This window comes from Leucoraja erinacea, chromosome 4 (genome assembly GCF_028641065.1).
Source record: "Leucoraja erinacea ecotype New England chromosome 4, Leri_hhj_1, whole genome shotgun sequence".
Taxonomy (NCBI): domain Eukaryota; kingdom Metazoa; phylum Chordata; class Chondrichthyes; order Rajiformes; family Rajidae; genus Leucoraja; species Leucoraja erinaceus.
In genome coordinates this window covers 84,169,182-84,195,507 of record NC_073380.1, presented here as the reverse complement: position 1 = coordinate 84,195,507, position 26,326 = coordinate 84,169,182, and the positions used below count along the sequence as shown (strand labels likewise).

Here is a 26,326-nt window from a genome sequence, read left to right as displayed (position 1 = left end):
AACCTTATTTTCTTCTGTTAAAATAGGGACCTACGAGGGTAGGGGAGGTTGCAACACTACAGTTATGTATGGTATATAATCACTACAGATTCATATAATCTCAGCAGTATTCAGGGTTATCTGATAGGGTTTTTCTCATCCCAATAACCACAGTACATCATACACCAGAAGGGCATTTTGTCCTTACATAAACCAAACAATCTAAAACCCACATGGTGCTACAAGATTTGTACACGAAAGATTGGATTGAACATATTTATTAAAATAAAATAGAGTAGGGTTGCAGGATTATCATTGATTTAACCCTAAACACATGTGTTCTAGATATTCATTTTAAGATGGATGCTCTTATTATTGATAAAGACTTGGTGTCAGTTGCGGGTTTCTATATGGCAGGCATTGACTCAATAGAGGAACTTTGGCAATATAGAGCTTACAAAAGGGGCAATCATTAGCCCCAATATTATGTACTAAAATTCGTAAACCAGCTTGGCATTGTTATGTAAATAAGCCATAGGGTGAGGTTTTCCCCCGTTCGGACCCATCAATGGGGTACTAGGGATAATTCAACCACACTCGGCATCTGGAATTTTCAGAGTACCCGACTGACCTTCTCAATCATGGTTTTCAGTCTTACAGGGGATGGTGTTAGAACCATGTTCCCTATGAACATTGCCAAAAAATTGTTGATTTATCCAGTGACTGGAGACTCCATGCCATAACACTATGGATTTATTGATTTGTAGAGTCTAACAGACCCACTATACTGTCAGACAGGACGATGAATCTCATCTCATCTGCACTAAGACTGTCAACACGGAAGCAGTACCTTGGACACATCAAGAAATGGGGCATATACTGCTTGGACAACAATCTCGGCCAAAAACATTCTGGCCGTATTGGGATTTTAACAAGCCTCCATTAGGATAATCGATGGAGCTACAGTGCCATTAATAGTGCCACAAGTGCACTCTCCAATTACCTATCACAAGGATCGGAACGGCACGCGGTGGGAGCGCACCCCTGGTAAGCAAACCAGGTACTCCGAAATCTGGGACGTGGGTGTCGTTTTCTCAACATGCTGAGGAGCTTGTAGCTCATAACAGCGTTGTCACCTCAGTAACAGACCAGGAAGATGGTTATGCTCATGGTGTTATTTACCGCACAACAAGTCCAGCCATTAAGCAAACAGAGCCTGGACTCCCTGATCATCTCACCGAGAAACTGGTGTTGTCATACAGGATTTAATAAAAGAAAACAGATCGGGTTCCTCGGGTCTAGGGTTTGATTTTATGGTACACCCATATGGCAAACGACTGTGTATAACAAGACACATCTAACAATACATAGCATATACTCGGAACATTCGAGGTCAGAGTATGGAGTTGTTTATCTCTTACAAGAAACTGCATGATAGGGTCACGACTCAAACTATATCAAGGTGGCTCAAAATGGCAGGAATAGACACTGATGTTCCAACTCTCATTCCACCAGGACTGCAGCAACATCCGCAGCAATATTGTACAGGTACCCACAGACCAAATCCCCAGAATGGCAGGAGGGTCATTTTAAAAAAGGGTTTTTCCACAGGTTGTATAATAAACCAGTTTATTTGGAGCCATCATTGTATTAAGAAAACATTTTAGGTTCAACAAAATAATTTGCCCGATAGGTTACAGGGGTTATGATTCTCAAAATTTTAAAAAGTGTTATATTTTTTCGTTATACCACACAACTCTTTGTATAATTGTGTTTTAAAACTACTAATGATGCTCTCTCCCAATACCCAAGGCAGTTGTGAAGCATGGACTCGTTCCACGGCATGAGGTCACAGAGCTTTGAAATCTTCACGAAGTCACTCACGTGACTCCGAAGTAAAATAGTAAGATTAAACGAGAACTTACCAGTTTGAAGTTTGATCTGTATTTTATGAGGAGTTACGATGAGGGATTTCGTGCCCTCCGCTCCCACCCTCATATGATCATATCAAAAACTGGTATCTCTTTGATAATCTTACTATGTTAGATCATTATAGGTTCCTGTGACCTCACACCGCTGCTTTGAAGTATGACACGCATGCGTGGAAGCGGGGTTCTTCACGAAATCCCTCATCGTAACTCCTCATAAAATACAGATCAAACTTCAAACTGGTAAGTTCTCGTTTAATCTTACTATTTTCTTTAATATAGTCCACATTGTACCCAGAATGTCTGACCTTTTTAATCACTTAGGTACAAATTATGTTTAATTTCTTACTGTTTAATTTCTCCTTTATTCAGCAAGGCTGCAGGCTGCATTTGAATTGGTTGTCAGTCATTCACTTTTGAGATATTTTCTTATCAATGTTCTTGAACAAAAGGATGGCCCACTTTCTTCAACAAAATCATTGCGTAAAAATGAACCATTATTGTTTGACTTGTCAACCTTCCATCACTTGAAAATTGCCGTGTAGTTCATTAAATATTCAGGCACTTTTTAAATGTGGTGGGAGTTCCTAGCTTTATCTCGTTTTAAGAGTGAATGGAAACATGAAGAGTTTGACAGGATAAATCAGAAGAGGCCATTTCTCCTGAATGGAGAGTATAGAACAAAAGAATATTGTCTCAGGATAAAGAGGTGGCAAATTATGACTGAAGAAGATTTAGTTCTTTACTCAGAGGACGGTTAATCTTTGGAATACTTGGAATACATGGTCAATTAAAGAAAATATTCAAGACTGAGATTTTTGGACCCTGTGCGAAACAGAAGTGGATTGAGTGGGGATGTGTTCTGGACAAAGATCAAGAAGGCTCCTGCTCCTATATCATACTGATAGTGGTCTAGTTCTCACCATCCAGCTATCAAGGTTGATGGGACAGTCCCAGGAGACCAGCAGATCTCCTTCTGGCCATCAATGTTAATATTGGTGAGTGACGTGTATATAAAGCAGGTGCACCAATATGCAAATATATGCACAAAGATCTTATAGCGCTATAAGATCTTTGGTACAGCCAACCATCCAAGTGATACGGTGTTTGATGGCTCTGGGCTGGTACTCGCTGGAGTTTAGTAGGATGTAGGTGGACCTCATTGAAACTTATCGAATAGTGAAAGGCCTGGATAGAGTGGATGTGAAGAGGATGTGTCCACTAGTGGAGAGAGTCAGGACCAGAGGGTACAGCCTCGTAATAAAGGACATACCTTTAGAAAGCAGATGAGGAAGAATTTATTTAGTAAGAGGGTGGTTGATCTGTGGAATTCTTTGCCACAGACAATTATGGAGGCCAAGTCATTGGGTATTTTTAAAGGAGAGATTTACAGGTTCTTGATTAGTAAAAGCGTCAAAGGTTGTGTAGAGAAGGCGGGAGAATGGGATTGAGAGGGAAAGCTAGATCAGCCATGAATGAATGGCAGAGTAGACTCGATGGACCGAATGGCCTAATTCTGCTCCTATGAACTATGAGTCCAAAAATCCATATCATATGATAAACACAAAATGTTGAAGTAACTCAGTGGGACAGGCACCATCTTCGGAGAGAAGGAATGGGTGACGTTTCGGGTCTAGACCCTTCTTCATACATGTCTTAATATGCAGCAGGAAAAACAAGCCAGAACTTTCCACTTTGATCATGACCAAGTAATGGAGACAAGTTGAGGGAAGATAGCCCAGTGCGAATAATTAGAGTAATACAAAGAAATTGAATATTTGGAAGGGGGATGCAGTGTTTGTGAGAAATATTAATTCATTTTTGTGCCAACACTTTCCCTAGTAATGTGTTTTGATATAGACTGATGCCCATGGCTTCTCACACAGTGATCATAGATCTCAATAATATTGCAGACTGACAGACAGAGACAAAAGCAGATGATGGAACAGGTGCTGTTCTCAAGTGCTGGAGAGTTTTCACAATCAACAGCAAGTTATTTGCCAATTCCCCTGCTCGTGGATTGGGCAAAGCAGAAAAAGGAGAACTAATTTTTGATTTGAACTGGAATAAACAGCAAAATTCTCCATTGGTGCAGAACAAATGACCATTGATCCCTCTAATATGAATTAGCTGTGGTGATTTAGTGAGAGTTCATTTCAGGGCCAATCACAGAGGGATGTGTGCTGTCTTTTTTCACCCAGCTGCTGTGTTCTGAGAAGAGGGGCTGGCAGACCAATAGCTCAAATAAGCAGAAACCCCAGGGGAAAAGGAGTCTAAGTACGATAAGTTCCAGCCCAATATCATGGATAGTTCCTGACACAACCTGTTCCAGTTCCACGACCATATGCTGAAATAACATTTTTCTAGTTTTGCAAAATAACATGTATGAAGTCAGTTCACTAGATTAGAAGTTCAGATTCCACAGCTTTGAGCCAAGAGCAGAGTGAGGCTGGTACTGCAGGAAGCTGGGACGCAAGCTGCATAATAATTTTGTTCCAGTTTTGGTCTCTGGAAGGTTTTCCATTTCCTTCCCTGTGGCCAGTTTATTGACACAGAGGCTGTAGGTTGTCACAGAAACAAGGCTACTTCTTGGGCAATAAGTATGGATCCCAAAGACCACACTTTGAGGGATTTGGGGGATTCCTCTTCTTCATCTACAGGCTACCCCTTGGTGATAATGTCGACAGCCATAGGGTCAGAGTCCGCAGGTGTGGCTTCTATTCACTGCCACCTGTGAACTCAGCTGCCTCCATGCGATCACACAGTTTGCTCAGTGTCAAGCCTTTGATCAGTCAGAAACCTGTCAGAAATATTGCAGCATCGTCTATTCGGCTTTGTCCTAGACGTGGTGTAGACACCACATCCTCCACAATGCAGTCATAGAGCACTGCATCTGTCACTCCACCCTCATGCATGCCTTTATCACTTCTACACAGCCCTACTTGCTGGAGCCATGGAGAGGTACAGCATGGAAATGCATTTCGTTGTCTAATGCATTTCGTTGTCTCTGTACTGTACAGATTCAGATTCAATTTTAATTTTAATTTAACTGACAATGACAATTAAAATTGAATCTGAATCTGAATCTGAATCTGAATGGAACAGGCCCCTCAGCCTACTGAACCGATTCAACCATCAACCAACCATTTATACTAATCCTACACTCATCCTATACTCCCCACATCCTTATTACACAGAGAGTGGTGAGTCTGTGGAATTCTCTGCCACAGAAGGTAGTTGAGGCCAGTTCATTGGCTATATTTAAGAGGGAGTTAGATGTGGCCCTTGTGGCTAAGGGGGTCAAGGGGTATGGAGAGGAAACAGGTACAGGATACTGAGTTGGATGATCAGCCATGATCATATTGAATGGCGGTGCAGGCTCGTAGGACCGAATGGCCTATTCCTGCACCTATTTTCTATGTTTCTATTAACTTTACCCAGCATATGCTACAATTTGTGTAAAGTTGTTCCCCATCTACATTGGGCACATAGTGATCCCCACACCAATTTCCTAGTGTCCGATGATCTCCTCGTGCCCTCCATCTACCTCCTCAAAATATTAAATCCCTGTCGGTTTCTGTATGATCACATCCCACCTGATCACTGTGATCTGAAAGAGTTCAGGATCCACACCAACCTTCGATTCCTCTGCCTCTTTACATTGATCCATCATTGATGGAGAATATTTGGCCAGTGATTCCTATCCACTGGAATTATTTCTAAATAATTTCACCATTTAAAAATATATCCACTCTGCCAAGTTTCAAGTCACCACTCATGTGAAGTTTTGTAGGGCTTTTTCCTTACAGTAAATGTTGGTGAGAAGGATTCAAATACGTTGCCTACAAGCATTGGATGCCTGATTCTGATCTGTTACGGACTTACCATAGAGAACCAGTGGCTAGAATTGTGATCTCTGCCTCTAATTAAGGTCCAGACAAATACTTGAGGACAAATAGGTAAAGTCATATTGGCTGTGGGCCGAGCATCAAAAATGTGTCTAGAAATCAACTTTTGGGATCCATATCTCGGAACTACATTAAATTTTGCACAGATTTAGATAAAATATAATTGAGAAGGAAATCATAACTCGTCAGTGGCAAACGATCAACATTAATTAATTAAACTAATTAGAAAATTAGATCGAAAAAGTAAGCACCATCTAGTGTCCAATGCCCATAATACACCATGGGGAGACAAAGGTGCTGGAGAAACTCAACGGGTGCAGCAGCATCTAAGGAGCGAAGGAAATAGGCAATGTTTCGGGCCGAAACCCTTCTTCAGACTGATGTAAGGTGGGGGGGGGGATGGGGAGAAGAAAGGAAAAAGGAAAAAGGAAGAGGAGGAGCCTGAGGGCTGAGGGAGAGCTGAGAAGGGGAGGAGACAGCAAGGGCTACCGGAAATTGGTGAATTCAATGTTTATGCCACTAGGGTGCAGACTGCCCAGGCGGAATATGAGGTGCTGTTCCTCCAATTTCCGGTGGTGCTCACTCTGGCTATGGAGGAGGTCCAGGAAAGAGAGGTCAGATTCAGAATGGGAGGGGGAGTTGAAGTGCTGAGCCACTGGGAGATCAGGTTGGTTATTGCAGACTGAGCGTAAGTGTTCGGCGAAATGATCGCCAAGCCTACGCTTGGTCTCCCCGATGTAGATCAGCTGGCATCTAGAGCAGCGGATGCAATAGATGAGGTTGGAGGAGATGCAGGTGAACCTCTGTCGCACCTGGAATGACGGTTTGGGTCCTTGAATGGAGGGGGGGAGTAAAGCGACAGGTGTAGCATCTCTTGCGGTTGCAAGGGAAAGTGCCCGGGGAGGGGGTGGTACGGGAGGGAAGGGAAGAATTGACTAGGGAGTTATGGAGGGAGCGGTCTTTGCTGAAAGCAGACAGGGGGGGGGAGATGGGAGTGGTGGGGTCACGTTGGAGGTGGTGAAAATGGGGGTGGGAGGGGTCCTGGTTAGTGCACTGATGCCAAACCAGCCCTTTGTGTTCATGGTCCAGCAGAGCTGATGGAAAAAAGTGTTCACTCCTTTTGGGTATTGGCTGATTAAAGGATTCTAGATTCTAAACTTGAACTTCTTGCGATCATTAATGGGCATAAACTTTTGCATTAGATTCGAAAAGGCAATCCATCTCAGCTTGTCTACATCGACAATGCAGCAAGGATTCTGCAGGATTCTAAATCTCAACTTCAGACTGCTGCGATCATTAATGGGTAAGTATGTGTCCCCCCCCGACTTTTGCATCCATTTAACAAATTCCATGAAAAGGCAACTGCAGATGCTGGAGAATCTTGTCTACACAAAATCGCAATGGAGCAAAACTTCTACGGGCTAAAGATAATCTTCAACTCCAGACTGCTGGAGGGCATTGATGAGTAAGTATGTCCCCGACTTCACGCATCCATTTAACAAATATCCATCACTGCTTCCCAAACATAATAGTGTTTAAAGCCCCCTGTCTGGTGCTTTTAATGTTTTAGTATCTCTGTAGAAACATAGAAACATAGAAAATAGGTGTAGGAGGAGGCCGTTTGGGCCATCGCTGCCATTCATTGTGATCATGGCTGATCATCCACAATCAGTACCCCATGCCTGCCTTCTCCCCATATCCCTTGATTCAGCTAGCCCAAAGAGCACTATCTAACTCTCTTTTAAATTCATCCAGTGAATAGGCCTCCACTGCCTTCTGTGGCAGAGAATTCAACAAATTCACAACTCTCTGGGTTAAAAAGTTTTTTCTCATCTCAGTTTTAAATGCCTCCCCTTTATTCTTAGACTGTGGCTCCTGGTTCTGGACTCCCCCAACATTGGGACCATTTTTCCTGCATCTGGCGTGTCCAGTCATTTTATAATTGTAGATGTTTCTATAAGACCCCTCTCATCCTTCTAAATTCCAGTGATTACAAGCCCAGTCTTTCCAATCTTTCCTCATATGACTGTTCCGCCATCCTGGGGATTTACCTCGTGAGCCTACGCTGCACTCCCTCAATAGCAAGGATGTCCTTCCTCAAATTAGGAGACCAAAACTGCACACAATACAACAGATGTGGTCTCACCAGTACAACTGCAGAAGGACCTCTTTACTCCTATACTCAAATCTCTTTACTCCTATACTAGAGGCTGAGAAAAAGAGAAAAGGCATGGCCAGAAAATTCCAATTAACCCGAATTATGGTCAAAGCCATGCCACAGAAGGAATCACTTGGAGCACAACTGACTGGCCATTATACATATCTGAGCTTGAGAATGTGACACTCACTACTGTAAGACCAGTCTCAGTAAGGGCTGGGTGTTGCTAATGAGATTAGTTTATTATTGTCACGTAAACTGAGATACATTGAAAAGATTTGTTTCCAATTAAGTCATGTTATACCTGAGGACAATCAACCTATGCACAAGCACAACAGCTGTTGCAAAGATAGAATGTCAAAGTCTCATAGTTGAGGAGTGATGACTGGGCATTTCAGCCGAGCACATGGTGGCCGGTGGGGCGGAGGAGGGTGCGGGAGGGGAGGGAGACACTCGAATGCGGCATCAGAGGGTGGTAGGTGTGGAAAGAGCCTGACTACCAAATCCAAAGAGATCAGACCACAGTGTCGGGTTTTTGGGTCAGATCATGTCAGAACGACTCGAAACAACGCAAAGATGAGAACTGGTAAATAAAAAACAACTTCCAATTATATAACGCTGGGAGAAAAAAAAATATTATGCAATTGAATCTCTGGGAATGGACACACAAAAAGCCTTATAAATATTTTAGAGTCATAAATGGTTAAGAATAAATCATTATTTCTTAAACTTTAAATCATATAACCATGTAACCATATAACAATTACAGCACGGAAACAGGCCATCTCGACCCTACAAGTCCGTGCCGAACAACTTTTTTCCCTTAGTCCCACCTGCCTGCACTCATACCATAACCCTCCATTCCCTTCTCATCCATATGCCTATCCAATTTATTTTTAAATGATACCAATGAACCTGCCGACACCACTTCCACTGGAAGCTCATTCCACACCGCCTACCACTCTCTGAGTAAAGAAGTTCCCCCTCATGTTACCCCTAAACTTCTGTCCCTTAATTCTGAAGTCATGTCCTCTTGTTTGAATCTTCCCTATTCTCAAAGGGAAAAGCTTGTCCACATCAACTCTGTCTATCCCTCTCATCATTTTAAAGACCTCTATCAAGTCCCCCCTTAACCTTCTGCGCTCCAGAGAATAAAGACCTAACTTATTCAACCTATCTCCATAACCTAGTTGTTGAAACCCAGGCAACATTCTAGTAAATCTCCTCTGTACTCTCTCTATTTTGTTGACATCCTTCCTATAATTGGGCGATAAATCCAAATGTCAACTGAGCAAACTTGTTTCTAAAGCACGTTTTATGGTCTCAGGAGACTCTAAACCTCTTTACTAAAGTCTTCTTCTGTGTGACTGGGACAGGCAATCTTCGCTTCCTCCTGCTTCTAAACCCTTCTATATTCTTTGACTAGCCTGATCACAGAAGCCTATGGACCAAGTGTTGGTGAATATGATCAGTATGAATGGTTATTAATGTTCTCCATTCCAGGGAGTAAAATTGATTCTAGGAGGTTTTCCTAATTAACTGTAGTGAGGATATCAAAAAATAAGGAAAGGAATGGGCCACACATGTGTCTGCTCCATCATTCAGTAAGTGCAATTCCAGCTTTTGCCTAATTCCCGAAACCCTTGATTGCCCTATGGTCCAAAAAACCTATCCTTCGCAACCATGAATATACTTAATGACCGTGGGGTAAATAATTCAAAAACTACCGAGAGGAAAAGGGTCCTTGTCCCATGGAAATGTAGGGAAAAATACGTCTCTGTGCTGTATAGCTCTATAACTCTATGGCACATGGTGCAGAAGGAAGCTCATGTACAGTGTAAACCTTGGCATGGACCAGTTGGGTCAAATGGCCTGCTTCCGTGTTTTTGACTTCATGTTACTTAAAAATAATCCCCAGCATCTCTCCAACATTGTCCGATTGGGTGGAACCATGCTTGCCTCTGTTTGATCTATTAACATGTAAAAGGGTTTCACTTCCGATATCTGCATTGTTACCTCCAGTGTTAACCCTTGGCCTCTCCTATTTCTCAATGGCATCTCAAGGCACTGCACAGAGTGCTATAAAGCAAAATTTGTCATTAGACATAGGAGCAGAAGGTATTAGCATGACCAAGAGGATATGCTTTAGGAAACATAGAAACATAGAAAATAGGTGCAGGAGTAGGCCATTCGGCCCTTCGAGCCTGCACCGCCATTCAATATGATCATGGCTGATCATCCAACTCAGTATCCTGTACTTGCCTTCTCTCTATACCCCCTGATCCCTTTAGCCACAAGGGCCACAACTAACCCCCTCTTAAACATAGCCAAATAACTGGCCTCAACTACCTTCTGTGGCAGAGAATTCCACAGATTCACCACTCTCTGTGTGAAAAATGTTTTTCTCATCACGGTCCTAAAAGATTTCCCCCTTCTCCTTAAACTGTGACCCCTTATTATGGACTTCCCCAACGACTTCCCCTCCAATCCCTGGTGATGTAAAAGAGAAACGAGTTGTATAGAGACATAACTGTTTAAGGTGGGAAATCCAGAGGTCACGATCATGGCACGGATGTCAGTGATGGTGATCAACAGCCAGGACTAGACTGGCGGGATATGTGGAAGTAATATGGTGCAGCTGGTGATTACAGAAATGACAGAAGCACGACAGGAATACAGAGAGGATTTTTTGCTGCAGGTTAAACCAGAGATTACAGAGATTCTAATCATGATTACAGAACATGATTACAGGGTGGCACGGTGGCACAGCGGTAGAGTTGCTGCCTTACAGCGAATGCAGCTCCAGGGACCCAGGTTCGATCCTGACAGACAGATCTGTACGAAGTTTGTATGTTCTCCCCGTGACTTGTGTGTGTTTTCTCCGAGATCTTCAGTTTCCTCCCACACTCCAAAGACGTAGGTTAATTGACTTGGTAAATGTTAAAAAAATGTCCCTAATGTGTGTAGGATAGTGTTAATGTGCGGGGATCGCTGGTCGGCGCGGACTCGGAGGGCCGAAGGGCCAGTTTCCGCGACGTATTTCTAAACTAAACTAAACTAAACATTCACCAGAATGATAGTAAGAATGAGTAGATAAAGGATCACCTTTAAGAATGAACTGAAGAGGATTTTTTTTTCCTCTCAGTTGTTTGAGAATCTTTGGAATTTCCTACTCCGGAGTGCTGATTATGTTATTAAGTATATTTAAGGCTACAAGGGATAGAATTTTAGAATATGGTTGCAATTAAGAGTTATGGGAATTGGCAAGAAGATAGAATTGAATTTACTGAATGGTGAAGCTAACACACATGTGGCTGAGTGACCAATTTATTTCCTTATTGTTGTTAATCCCCTTACAAGAGACTGTAGTTAATTTAGAAAACTTCCAAAAATCAGCTTCAAATTTCCCCTCTAGAATAGAAAATGTCGAGGAGGACCCTTTGTGTGATTTTGTAAATAACTAATTGTTTTGAACCCATAAACAGTAAAAGAGAATGTTTTGCTAGAAGCCGAATCACTAATGAGGGATCCAAAAAAACAGATTATCATCAGAAAATGAATGAGGTTAGAGATATTATTGTTTAGCAACTTATTGAAACAAGATCTTATGAAGAGACTACAATGACAGTTGAAAGCGAATTGGCTGAGTGCTTGATTAGGAAAAGCATAACAATCAACAAAGGGAAAGCCAGGGCTTAGAACAAATAGTCCCAGGCAGCGATGACAAACAAAATGTGTCATAATAATAATAATAAATTTTATTTTCGGGCGCCTTTCAAATCTCAAGGACACCTTACAAAGATTAACAGAAGAGAAAAAAACATATAGTCGGAGAAAAATAAATAATGACATCTTCAATATACAAATTAAAGATTGAAATCGCTCCAAAGACACAAAATAAAAAAAAATAAAAAAACACAATGTGAAGAGAGAGCAGCGGCAGCTAAAGCGTGCCAGCGTCCACTCTCTCTTCCGTCTTCTAACACTTGTGTTTCATAATTCTATTGCAGCACAGTAGAAATCTGAGCAATGTAAGCAGCTGGACTTTCCGTCACTAGCCAATCATGCTCTCAGCACTATTTGCACAGAAAATCATAATGGCCAGGAAAACTCCCACAGCCGGCAAAGCTTCATGCCTGAAACATTCCTGTATCGATCTTTTATAGTGCCTGACAAACGCATATGGAGCAAGTTGTATTTCAGGAGAAATGAGGAAACGGAATTAGTGTGGAAGAGGAGTATTTTCAGGATTTTGTTTGGGCAGTGTAACTGTTAGCATTGTGTTAGGAGTGGAAATAAAATACTGAAGATAATGCAACTAAATTGAGACAAATGACGAAACAACATGGATTATAGATGGGTTCCCATTGGTGACGCCGTCAAGAATATGCACTTCAGGACAAATGATCGTGACGAGGAGTGTGGAGAAGGTGTGGGCAGAATTTACAGTTGAAGTGACAGCAGTTATACAAAAGCACCACGGGTGGCAGGAGCGTGTGCCTGTTGGTAAACCGTTCCAGAAAAAAAACAAGTTAAAATTGCTTTTTAAACTCAAGCTTCCATTAGAAACAAAATGGGTGGCATGGTGGTGCAGCAGTAGATTTGCTGCATACAGCATTAGAGCTCCGTGTTCAATCCTGACCTTGGGTGCTGCCAAGGTCAGGATTTGTTATCCCATTCCCCACTATGGGCAATTTACCAAGGCCAATTAACCAACAAACCTGCACACCTTTGAGATGTGTGAGGAAACCTGATCACCCAGAGGTAACACACGCGTTTCTGGTAATTAACCATTAGTGAATGAGTAAATGCGTCAGACAAGGGCTGATATATTCAGGCGTAAATATACGTTATCAATTTGGTATATTCAGGTATAAATATTTTTTATCAACTTGATGTGATGAAAATGAGAAAGCTTCAAATTCAAAAATTATTGAAGATTTAATTCAAACTTTTCATATCTTTATATTTTGCTTTTTCATTTTTTCTACCATCGCTAATTTCTATCATTCCCTTTATTTATCTTTCCGCACAGTGAATATGGTTGATTGAACTGCACACAATTCCCAGATCTCTTGCAGACTTCACTGTGCTAAAAATGACACTATAATTATTGACAGCTGCAGCACAAAATCTGTGTCCAAGTTGTCAGCATGATGAATAGTGACTTTCACCCCTTTGCTTTTGATCACAATAACAGGGCCATGAACTGAACTGGTGTAGAAGGAAGCTCATGTACAATGTAAACACTAGCATGGACCAGTTGGGCCAAATGGCCTGCTTCCATGTCCTTGACTTCATGTTAGTTAAAAAATAAAAGCTTGAAGAGGCTGTTGAAATTGTATTCTTGGGGGGTTGTTCTGAACAATATACATACGGTTTTAAATATAGTGTTCCAATGACTTTTAGATTACAGAACGATATCGAAAGTGCTTGCAAGATTTTGGAACAGGTGACTCTAATGATGAGTCAAGAGTGTTTTATTGTCACAAGTCCCAGACAGAACAATGAAATTCTTACTTGCAGCAACACAACAGAATATGTAAACATAGTACTCTGTAAACAATATAATAAACCCAAGACGTTCAGTATACATGTCCTATAAATACACACACACACAAACACACACACATGCGCGCACACACACACATATCTCTATACTTATAAAACTCTGATCTTGGATGTGTGTGTATTGTGTGATGTTAGTCTGCGTTGCACATCTCCTCGAAAACACGACGTGTTAACGGTGAAATTTTTACATATACCGATAGAGATTTACGCCATGATGTCAAAAATCTCCTCATCTGAAAATGTTATGTGTTATTTCTGGAGTTATTTATGAAAATGTGCACAAATCTCAAATAAGAGATAGTGTTAGCTGTGAGGAGGATGCTAGGAGGCTGCAAGGTGACTTGGATAGGCTGGGTGAATGGGCAAATGCTTGGCAGATGCAGTATAATGTGGATACATGTGCGGTTATCCACTTTGATGGCAAAAACAGGAAAGTAGACTATTATCTGAATGGTGGCCGATTAGGAAAAGGGGAGATGCAACGAGACCTGGGTGTCATGGTACACCAGTCATTGAAAGCAGGGATGCAGGTATAGCAGGCAGTGAAGAAAGCGAATGGTATGTTAGCATTCATAGCAAAAGGATTTGAGTATAGGAGCAGGGAGGTTCTACTGCAGTTGTACAGGGTCTTGGTGAGGCCACACCTGGAGTATTGCATACAGTTTTGGTCTCCTAATCTGAGGAAAGACATTCTTGCCATAGAGGGAGTACAAAGAAGGTTCACCAGACTGATTCCTGGGATGTCAGGACTTTCATATGAAGATCGGCTTGTACTCGCTAGAATTTAGAAGATTGAGGGGGGACCTTATAGAAACTTACAAAATTCTTAAGGGGTTGGACGGGCTAGATGCAGGAAGATTGTTCCTGATGTTGGGGAAGTCCAGAAGAAGGGGTCACAGTTTAAGGATAAGGAGGAAATCTTTTAGGACCGAGATGAGAAAAACATTTTTCACACAGAGAGTGGTGAATCACTGGAATTCTCTGCCACAGAAGGTAGTTGAGGCCAGTTCATTGGCTAAATTTATGAGGGAGTTAGATGTGGCCGTTGTGGCTAAAGGGATCAGGGGGTATGGAGAGAAGGCAGGTACAGGATACTGAGTTGGATGATCAGCCATGATCATATTGAATGGCGGTGCAGGCTCGAAGGGCCGAATGGCCTACTCCTGCACCTATTTTCTATGTTTCGAAGTTAGAAAATAAACGAGATGGTCTCACTGATGATGTCACAATGGATCTAACGGACTGCCTCTGCTCACGCTAAGTGTGACGTCACCACTGTTCTATCTCCTGTACCTCTTGGCTTCTTAACTTTCACTTCTTTAAAATCGTCACTTAGCGTTTTTAAACTGATGCTCGGGTCATGCTGCGCTCTCCTCTGGGCTCCTTGAAGTTCTAGAACATGGCGGCAGCAGTCATTATCGCCGCGTGGGCTTGGGGCAGCGCGGTAGGAAGGTGGCCGTGGCGGCCATTACTCCCTCTGGGAAAGGCCGTCTATGGCGACCTGTGGTTCCTCCGTCGACCGCAAGGACTCGGGGAATCGTGAACCCTTTTCCTCGCTGGTGATCCCGATCCCACCTGACGATCTCTGGCCGTCACAGGGGACGACCTCCTCTCTCCCCCGCCAGGTCGTCTGTCACGTGGGTGGGTGGGCTTCCCCTCACGGAAGCCACTCTCTCCCCCCTCCTCCCTTTCCCCCATTCCCCCCCCCCTCTCTCCCCCTTCCCCCCTCTCTCCCTCTCCCTTTACCCCTTCTTCCCCCCCTTCCCCTCCTCCCCCCCTCCCTCCCCCCCACCCCCCCCCCCCCCCCCCGTGTGTGTGGGGGTTGGTTAGTGTGTGTGTGACACCGCAGGGCCGCCGCCGCCGCCCCCCCCCCCCCCCCCACCCTCCGCAAACGCGCGTTGAGGGGACAGGTCCCACTTGGTCTAGTATACACATAAAAATAGACAATAATAGTACAAAAAGACAAAACAAATACCCCCAAGTCTATATAGTTCAGAGTTTATCTGGAGGTTGTTTAATAGCTTATTCATAGAGTAGGTTCATTGCAACGTTTTAGAGGAAAGAGCGATAGATGTTTAGAGAGATAATTTTAGAGCTTAGAACACAGAATACTAGCAGAACAAAAGACTGGTAGAATTAGAGAAATAAAATGATCTTCAAGAGTTATGGAAGTGGGAGTGAATACAATGATAGGTCAGCTTGGGAATGAACAAGAATGAGATTTTTTTAATATGTTGCAAGATTGGGAGCCGATGTATGTTGAATATGAATTTGGAGTAAATTTGGACAGAAGAGTTTAGGTTGAATATCGAACAAATCGTAGTGCAGCATCGGAACAGGTCATTCAACGCACAATGTACTTGCATGATGCCAAATTAAACTAATCTCTTCTGCCTGCACATAATCCATATTGCTCCATTCCCTATCCTACATATCCATGTGCCTATCCAAAACCCTCTTACATATCACTGCCAGGAGTGGTGCCTCCATACCATCCCTAAAAGAGCTTTCAGGCACTCATCACTCTCTGTGTAAAAATCTTGCCCAGCAGATCTGCTTTAAACTTTCCCCCTCTCATCTTAAAGCAATGTCCTTGACATTTCAATCCAGCGGAAAATGTTTTGACTGTCTACCCTATCTATGCATCTCATGAGCTGCAGATTATGGAGAAGTTTGACTTTGTGGCGCCACCTGGTGGTTAGGCCACCTGTATGCGAACCCTTGGCAGTGGGGGGTAGGGTCGCGTGACTGGGCAATGGCGGGAAAGAGTTGTCACGGGGTTTAGTATAAGTATGGAGCCCGGGGTCAGCCTTCCCCCATTCGCGTGTGAGTTGATCTCTTTACCTGAGCAATTAAGTTTTCTTTGTTTTCACCACGCGTGGCTTGTTTATTCGCCCGCCATAACTTGAATGAATTCTCCCTCTTTAACTCTGATATATCTTTCCTCTGTAGATTTCCTGCACACGCAGTCAAACTCATGCAGACTGGTTGCTTACGGAGCAGATTGCTGAAATCATTGCATATGGACAGGGAGTTCTGGGACAGCCACAATGGGATCAAAGGGCTGAAGAAGTTGGTTCAGGTCATAGAAAAAAGGGCCCAGATCCTGCTCAACTACATCCAGGAGAAAGACATCAAATTAGTTCACGACTAATGAGAAGGTAGCACATCTGCAGTGATGTGCAACTCCAATTGTTTGAAACCAGAGTAGGAAAACTTAACCTGGGAATTCATTGCATCATTCTTATGTTCAACTCATGATGGGGAGTCCTGCAACAAGCAGATCTCCAATTCGTCATTTGCAGTACATTTGCTGCAATGCACCTGCAATGCACTGACTGTTCATCAAGGTTTCTCCAGGGCATGCGGCAGAAAACCACATATATCTCCACAAGCAAAATACTGCAGATGCTGGAAATCTGAAATGGGAGCCGATAACGGAAATGCTCAGCAGATCAGAGGACAATAATTTTCCTGCTTTTGTGCAACCTGGCACATCCCTCCTAGATAGGGACATTAAATTATTTTGGGCATTAAAGCTAAGGTTCCATTGTCAGGTGGGGAAGAAATTTGGGTCTTGGGGAGTGAAAATAAAATTAAACAGGCTGTCAGTCAAAGATTATTATTAAAATTTGCTATTGATTTTAACATTTCTGCAAACCACCTGTCTGAGAAGCAGAAAGATCCTAATGCATTAAGTATGATATTTTTTCAATCATTTCAGAGACCTCCTGCTCCTGCCTCTAGCAGAGTTATTGACAGGTATGTCCCTTTTTCTCTTGCTTGGCCTCTCTGCGAAAACTATGCCAGCCTCTTCCTACAATGATGGGACCTGAACTAGAACTTCTGGAGGAGCAGAGCTCTCAGTTCTTGGCCATCCAGCTCCTTGCAACGGAAATTATCTCAATGTGCTTGGTCAAGATTACTGCAGCCTTTACATTTAATTCTTAGCTCTATTATTTTTCTAGGTAATGGTTAGATCACGTTTTTTTAAAAATCCAGATCTTTTAAAGCCTTATTGTAGGTGTGGTCTCAATCGTTACCCATCTCACTGCCAGGCGTCTGATACACAATGAGGCAAGCATCGGATGCAAGAGCGCCCAACACTTTTTGTTGCCGTTCATTCACAGGGGAAGAAGTCTCATCCAGACTTGAAGGCCAAGAGAATTCAGCCGCACCAGAATGCAGGGACAAGAGAGGCAATTCTGCTGCAAGCCCCAGTTTCAGCTTTTTGATACAGTGCCTGATGTTTCCTTCCGGTTTTCATTATTGTTGGAGAGTTTTAAAATTAAAATAGTCGACAGATTTTAAAAAGCATTTGTGTTTCATTTTCTCGGCTGGACGTTTCCCTCCCTTGTTTTGGATCTCTGTCAAAACACAGGTAGACACAAAATGCTGGAGTAATTCTGCGGGTTAAGCAGCATCTCTGGAGAGAAGGAATGAGTGAGTGACGTTTCAGGTCTTCAGACTCACAGTCTCAGCTTGAATTCACCACGTCTAAATTTACACTTCCTCCCCACACTATTACTTTCACAATCCCTCAGCCTATTGGTTAAGGAGACACACCCTTTGCCTTTAAATGAAGTCCCAGATTCTCCTGGAAGAATATCAACAGCTCACGTTTCAGCCAACGAGCCACACACAAAAAATATACCTAATTCTGCAAGGAGAAGTTTAAATTAAATCAATTTGTGTTAGTTGTCCTGCCACAACACAAATAATGCTGATTGCACAGATTCAATCATGTTAATTGTAAGGCTTTGATTTTCTCTGTTAATTGTAATGCTTTGATTTTCTCATGCCTGACTTGGATACAGGACCATGGTAAAAGGCTGCAGGAGGAGCACTGGGTTCCAATGGATGGGATGGGATTACTGAATAAGTGGAGCACAAGTTGTGCAGTAGTTGAACAGTTAAATACATTTCTTTGTTGCTCCATGACAGCACACCGTGTGACACTGCACATGAATATATCAGTAAATTTCTTTCTTTACATCGGCCTCAGCGTTATAGTTTTGGGGGCTGCTTTACATGCTCGCTTCTCGGATAGTGAGAATTTCGAGCAAAAGTAGCATTTAGTGCTTGCACCTAAGTAGTCTTGAGGAGGTGGAGTGCTATCCCCCTCTTGAGATGCTACCATCCTTCTGTGCAAGGTACTCCAACAGCACTGCTAAGTTGAGGGTTCCAGGAATTAGACACAGCCACAATTAAAAAATGGCAATACAAAAGCAAGAAACTCTAGGCCTGAAAAGAACATCAGTAAAAATATTTAAGAAGGAACTGCAGATGCTGGAAAATCGAAGGTACCCAAAAATGCTGGAGAAACTCAGCGGGTGCAGCAGCATCTATGGAGCGAAGGAAATAGGTAACGTTTCGGGCCAAAACCCTTCTTCAGACTGAAGTCTGAATACACATTACCTAATCGTTACCTATTTCCTTCGCTCCATAGATGCTGCTGCACCCGCTGAGTTTCTCCAGCATTTTTGTGTACCTTCAGTAAATATATTGTCAGATGCTAACAGTAGGCAGAAGTTGTTACATATGCTATAGGACACTTGTTATAATCATCCCTGAGATATGCTTTGACCATATTTATGCCATCACAAAGCCCAGTTACATCCATCTCTGTTATCTTGGCTAACCATACCCTGGCACTGTTCATGTGCTGCTGAAACCCTCAATTGTAACTTTGTTACTCAATACATCATTACTGAATACATTACCAATCCTGTCTATTGTTCTACTTTTTGTAAATTTGCTGCTGTATAATCTAGAAACTTATTCCCCTCACTCATCGCCTTTACACAATCCGTCAAACCTTGGAATGTTCTCCCACATAAAAGGCACAATATAAAAGCTTGTCCTTGTTTCATAAGTAACCTTAACAAACGCCAACTGAAAATACACATCCAGAAACTTTTGTTATTCATGCAACCAGAATTCTCGGGCAACCTGCAAAAAAATGTATTTAAATGAAAATAATAAAAGATAATAACCTCTAACCGTAAATTCTATTTCAATATTTATTCAAAATGTGTGAAAGTCATCTTTACATTACCTAGGGGCTGATACAAAAACGACTCATTCTGAGGGCTGCCGCTCACACCACCCTGCAGGATCTTGTTGTTTAACACTAAACACTACAAAATTACCTACTTACAAAATTCTTAAGGGGTTGGACAGGCTAGATGCAGGAAGATTGTTCTCGATGTTGGGGAAGTCCAGAACAAGGGGTCACAGTTTAAGGATAAGGGGGAAATCTTTTAGGACTGAGATGAGGAAAACATTTTTCACACAGAGAGTGGTGAATCTCTGGAATTATCTGCCACAGAAGGTAGTTGAGGCCAGTTCATTGGCTATATTTAAGAGGGGGTTAGATGTGGCCCTTGTGGCTAAAGTGATCAGGGGGTATGGAGAGAAGGCAGGTATAGGATACTGAGTTGGATAATCAGCCATGATCATATTGAATGGCGGCGCAGGCTCGAAGGGCCGAATGGCCTACTCCTGCACCTATTTTCTATGTTTCTATGTTTCTAACTGAAGTTTCAGGCCTCTGCTAACTTGCAACGTTATTGATATAGATGTTGGTTTATTATTGTTACATGCACTGAGATACAGTGAAAAGTTTTGTTTTGTGTGCAGGCCGGGCAAATCACACCATACATGAGTGTAATGTAAAATAAGAGTGCAGAATATAGTGCTACAGCTGCAGAGAAAGTGCAGATTTTTAAAAATTGAAAGGGTTGCAAAAGGTAGATTGGAAGGTCGGGAATTCATCTTCAGCACATGGGTGTTCCGTTCAAGAGTCTGATAACAGCGGGGAAGAAACTGTCCTTGATTTTGGTGAAGGTACACAAAAATGCTGGAGAAACTCAGCAGATGCAGCAGCATCTATGGAGCGAAAGAAATAGGCAACGTTTTGGGCCGAAACCTTTCTTCAGACTGATGGGGGGTGGCGGGGAGAAGAAAGGAAAAAGGAGGAGGAGCCCGAGGGCTGAGGGACGGGAGGAGATAGCAAGGGCTAACAAAATTGGGAGAATTCAATGTTCATGCCCGCAGGATGTAGACTCCCCAAGCGGAATATGAGGTGCTGTTCCTCCAATTTCCGGTGTTGCTCACTCTGGTCATGGAGGAGACCCAGGACAGAGAGGTCGGATGGGGAGTGGGAGGGGGAGTTGAAGTGCTGAGCCACCGGGAGGTCAGGTAGGTTCTTGCGGACCAAGCGGAGGTGTTCGGCGAAAGGATCGCCCAGCCTCCGCTTAGTCTCACCGATGTAGATCAGCTGACATTTAGAGCAGCGTATATTGGTGATATGTGCATTAAAGCTTTGCATCTAATGCCCAACAGGTGAGGGGGGAAGAAAATGTGAGACAGCATGGTATAGATGCATGATGGGCTAGGCTGCCTGAACAGTTCTCTACACTCATATTGGCTCTACACCTCTGATAAAATAAGCAAAGATGATTCTGCTAGCATATTTCTCTGCTGCTAGCCTCGGGACTAAAATGACAGGTCTGTCAAAATATTGTTCTTGATCTCCTTATCATGTTTTGAATAATGTTGAGATTGATGTGTTACAGTCAGAGAGCTCCTAATGAATCTTCCAGCTTCACAAAGGCCATTAAAATGTATTAATTCTCCCTAAAGATGCACCTCTCTGGTGTGGGTAGAAGAATTTGGACTTGGTTGACTGCCACCCTTCCTGAGATTGTTTGTTGGCAGCCCTGTTTTGTTCTGGCCTTCTCTATCTTTTAGCCTGAAGAAAGGTTCTGGCTCAAAACGTCACCTATTCCTTTTCTCCAGAGATTTGCCTGGTCTACTGAGTCACTCCAGCATTTTGTGTCTACCCACTCACTAAAAGCAGTCAGGTCACAGGAATGTCACAGAGGCAAGTGGAGAGCCTTTAAATAGCAGGCTAGATAAATGAACCACAAAATCAGGGCCAACCATCCCCAGCATTACTGAAGGAGTATGCCTTAAGGAGTATGCATTGTTGAAGGTGCCATCCTTCAGAAGAGCCATTAATCCGAGATTCTGTCTATTCGGTTACGTGAACATAAAAGGGGATATTTTTATGTTTAATTAAAAGCGCAGATGGGATCTTGGACCTATTGTCACTAGGGGGGACACGGTGGTGCAGTGGTAGAGTTGCTGCCTTACAGCGCTTGCATTGCCAGAGCCCTGGGTTCGATAGCGACTATGGGTGCTGTCTGTACAGCATTTGTATGTTCTACCCGTGACCATGTGGGTTTTCTCCGAGCTCTTCGGTTTCCTCCCACACTCCAAAGACATATGGAGTATGTAGGTTAATTGTCCCCGGTGTATGTGGGATAGTGCTAATGCACGGGAATCGCTGGTTGGTGCGGAGTTGGTGGGCCAAAGTGCCTATTTCGATGCTGTATCTCTAAACTAAACTAAACTACTGCAAGGAGTGGTGAACTTCACTCAGATTTCCTGACTAACATTTATCTTTTGCTCCATATCTCTAACATAGAATATCCAACCACTGTCATATTGACACTCCTAGGAACTTGATGGTGTTGGCCAGAATATGTCTGACGTGGTCAAAGATGTGAAGGTTTTGAAAAGACAAACTGGGAAGCAGAAATGTGTGTGAGGAAGCTGTAGCAGACACAAATGCCAGTGTGGACCTGTTGGCCTGAATAGCTTGTCTTTGTGCCATGAACTCTATGCTATTTCATTTCTCCTGTATTTCTTTATTATCAAACCAGCTGAGAATAAGAGGTTTTCCAGACATGTGTTGCAGCACTTACTTGGAGAGGAAAAGATGATTTGGGAACAGTGTGGCTGTTACTAACATTTACGGACCAAGCAACAAACTTTATAGCAAACAAACTCTGGTGCATCTCAATCTCTAAGGCCTCCACCTGCCCCACAATGAAGTTGTCACTATCCTTCAACTCCATGCTCCACCATTAGTAGATGTAGCTTTATCTGTCTGTTTCCTGAGCCCATGCATCCCCTCCCCCTCTCCCTTCCATTAAAACACTGCTTAAAACTTCTCTCCATGGTCAAGCCTTCCTTCTACTAACATTGCCTGCTTTGGTACAGTGTCTAAACCTGTACAACAATATTTTCCTGCAAACCAATTGGGACATTTCCCAATTTCACAGATGCTATTTAAATCCAAATCATAATGAATTCTGTTTGGAAGAGGAGACACGTTCAACAGCAGGTGGCGATGTTACGAAAGGCAAGGCACTGAAGAGAGACTCGGGGCCTGAACCACCAGCCATAACACCGATCCTATCTGCATGTGGCGAATGGAGTGACAACTGACACGTGTGCCGCTAGCAACCAAAAGACTTGCACTTCTACAGCAGCTTTCGCCATCTGGGGTCATCCCAATACTTCTCACAGACAACAAAATAATCTTTAGGTGTAATCACTGGTGTGATGTTGGAAACACAGCAGCCAGTCCATCCAAAGCAAGCTGGAAGATCATAAGATTATAAGTGATAGGAGTAGAATTAGGCCAATCTACTCTGCCATTCAATCATGGCTGATCTATCTCTCCTTACCCTCTTTCTCCTGCTTTCTCCCCATAACCCCTGACAACCTCGCGTCTAGAATCTATCTATCTCTGCCTTAAATATACCCACTGACTTTGCCTCCACAGTGTTCTGTGGCAAAGAATTCCATATTCACCACCCTCAGACTAAAGAAACTCCTCCTCATCTCCTTCCTAAAAGAAGGTCCTTTCATTCTGAGGCTATGGTCCTCTCGACCTCTAGTCCTAGACTCTCCCACTAGTGGAAACATCGTCTCCACATCCACTCGAGTTATCCAAATTTTCACTATTCTGTATGTTTCAATGAGGTTCCCCCCCACTCATTCTTCTAAACTCCAGCGAGTAAGATTGTTAAGTTGATAATGCCTTGATAACCTTCCAGCAATGTTGATTAATGGACACTGACCGATTGGCGTGTATTGGAGGTAAAACTCTAGCTTCTTCAAGTGATACAGCACATCAACCTGATGCAGTCTCTATCAGAGCAATTCTCCCTCAGAACTATATTGTGAGCTTCAGGATAGGTATTATATTTGAATTGTTGGAGTAGGACTTCAACACTGGCCATCAAACTCAGAGGTTGGTAATCACAATTCTTTTTCTTCTCCTCTTATATCAGGACTCTGTACTTTAGATTGTTAAGGCTATTTCCAGTTAAGTGCTAACTGCTTATCTCCAATTAATTCAAGCAGGATCTGGATGGGGTTAGAGTCAGAGTCATAATAGAAGCAGGCCCGTAAACCCAACTCCCTCATGCCAACCAAGATGCTTATTTGAACTAGTCCCATTTGCCTACATTAGACCCATATCCCTCTAAACCTTTCCTAATCATGCACCTTCTTCTTCTTATCGAGTCCACACAAAAGATTAGGAGTTGTTCACCCAGAGCTGAACACACTTCTCGGTATCTGCATACAATGGTGTCTGTCTTGTGCTTCGTGTGCATGGTGGTGGAAAGATTGGTGGAGGACGTGAACGCTCTTTCCTTGACCCGATCATGCACCTGTCTAAATCTATATACTATTAAAACTCTGTGTGTGTGTGTGTGTGTGTGTGTGTGTGTGTGTGTGTGTATGTCATTATTTTTGCCTTTGATTGGTTACTCCACCAAAGCCAGACGCAAAAACGGCACAATTTTACTGTTACACTTGCTGATCCACACCTCATTAAATTTAATCTGTAATTATTCTGTCCACATCTTTAATAAAATTCCACCACTCACTCTTTTTGTCGCCTCCTGCTGGCCATCTTCTCATCGTGTCTCCTGTGTGACCATAACGGCTGCTGCCGCCCGGCTCTCTTCCACTCCCACCCCCCCCAGGCCCGGCTCTGTCACGCTGGCTGAAGCCAAAGATCAACTGGCCCCCCGCTGCTTTTCGCAGTCCTCGCTGGCGGCCCACAGGCTCACTCGGTATCACACGCGTGTGTGTGTGTGTGTGTGTGTGTGGTGTGTGTGTGTGTGTGTGTGTGTGTGTGTGTGTGTGTGTGTGTGTGTGTGTGTGCACGCGCTAACGCGCACAGACGGTCGATCTGGCTCACGGTTTCATCGCTGATGGTTGATCCAGCTCTAGGTTTTTTAGGTGAGTGCCCTCGAGCTTGAAGGTGGAAGACAGTAGCTGATAAGTCACGTCAGTCGGACAGGCTCTTAAGTCCTACCCTGGTTTGACTTATCAAAATGCATCACCTCACACTTTTCAAAATTAAATTCCTTCTGCCATTCCGTAGAGTGATCCAGATGCTTTAATAAGCTTAGATAGTCTTCATCACTCTACCACCACGTTTGGTGTCATCCTCAAAATTATGAACAAAGGTAACTGCATCGTCATCCTAATCATTAACATATATGACAAATATTCTGCTATGGAAATACCAGCATCTTCCTTTGACACTGCAACTTCTTGAAGCTTGTTATCTATAATGGTATAATCTTTGTGCTCTAATCATTCTCTTACCTCAAAAAACAGAACGCTGGAAGAATTCGACGGGTCAGACAGTGGAGGCAAGTCGACATTTTCTGTTGCAAAGTAAAGCCACTGTTCGGTCTGAATGTCTGTTTTTATTTCAATTTTTATTTCAATTTTTAGGCCTATTTTTAGATATGGTCATTTTAATTTTTAAAGCTATGTGTATTTATTCTGTTTTTATTAACCGCACTAATGGGAACTGATTTTTTCGTTTCATCTGTGTATGTAAGTACTCAGTTAAAATGACATTAAAGTAAATACTGAATACTGAGACCCTGCAACAAGACTGTTGGTGACGAGGAAAAGGTGCCAGTATATAATGGTATTCCAGAAACATGGAAAATAGGTTCAGGAGTAGGCCATTCGGCCCTTTGAGTCAGCACTGCCATTCAATATGATCATGGCTGATTATCCAAAATCAGTGCCCCGTTCATGCTTTCTCCCCATTTCCCTTGATTCCGTTAGCCCTGAGAGTTAAATCTCTCTCTTACCCTACCCTCTCAGCGCTGATGCAGTGTCTCAATCTGAAACATTAACCTACAACTTTTTGTCTCTACAGATGCTGCTTGACCTGCTGACGTCGTCCAGTATTCTGCTGTTTATTCCATATTATCCAACATCTGCAGTCTCTTGTCTTCAATCTTTGGTGTCGCCCTTCCTTATCTCTTCAACTCTTGTGCTTCACTTCCTCTAACTTTAATTTCCATTACTGTTCGCTGTATCCTCTGTTCCGTGGACCCTAAACTCAGACTTTGCTTTTTATCCAATTTTATCCTCTCTCATCCGCTTAAAACTTAATCCCCTGCCCTAATACCTCCCCAGCAGATGATGGAAAATGTTGTCTGGTAATGCTCTTGTGAAGTGCTTGGGGCTGGTTTACTGTATTAAAGATGCTAAAAAGGCTGCTGTATGTAACTTGCTAGAATTCCCTGAAAACACAGTCTATGAAAATCGGAAAATAGGAAAAAAATGAAGTTAGGGCTTGCTCAGGGAATAATAAATTATCAACTATATAAAGAAAAAAGGGAGATGTTTTTTTTTAACAGGAATTTCCGCATGGGTTTGCCATGAAATAGCTGCTTCATTCTGAACTATCTTACTGGAGCTCTTGCTCTACATGCATGCTGGCAGTTCTTCCAAACAGATGTCAGCTGAAAAAAGAAAATGATTAATGTAATTTTAAAATCAGTCAGAAACGGAAGAGATATGCCAATTAATAACAGTGTGTCGAGCTCATTTGAAACTGCTGCATGAGATTGCATCTGCCATTTTAAACTTGCTATTTA

General features: G+C 42.8%; 1 protein-coding gene across 2 annotated transcripts in view; it reads left to right on the top strand.

Moving 5' to 3' along the window:
• The window catches only part of gask1a (golgi associated kinase 1A), a 42,496-nt gene extending 24,430 nt beyond the window's left edge, over positions 1-18,066 (top strand). Inside the window, exons 4-6 of one of the 2 annotated variants that reach the window (XM_055634698.1) lie at positions 7,018-7,090; positions 7,250-7,280; positions 16,497-16,698. In XM_055634698.1, coding sequence (XP_055490673.1) covers positions 7,018-7,090; positions 7,250-7,280; positions 16,497-16,698 — 306 coding nt within the window. Of the gene's footprint in view, positions 1-7,017; positions 7,091-7,249; positions 7,281-16,496 lie in introns of both variants that reach the window. The other variant, XM_055634697.1, reaches the window with a different exon arrangement.
• Positions 18,067-26,326: the final 8,260 nt, after the last annotated feature.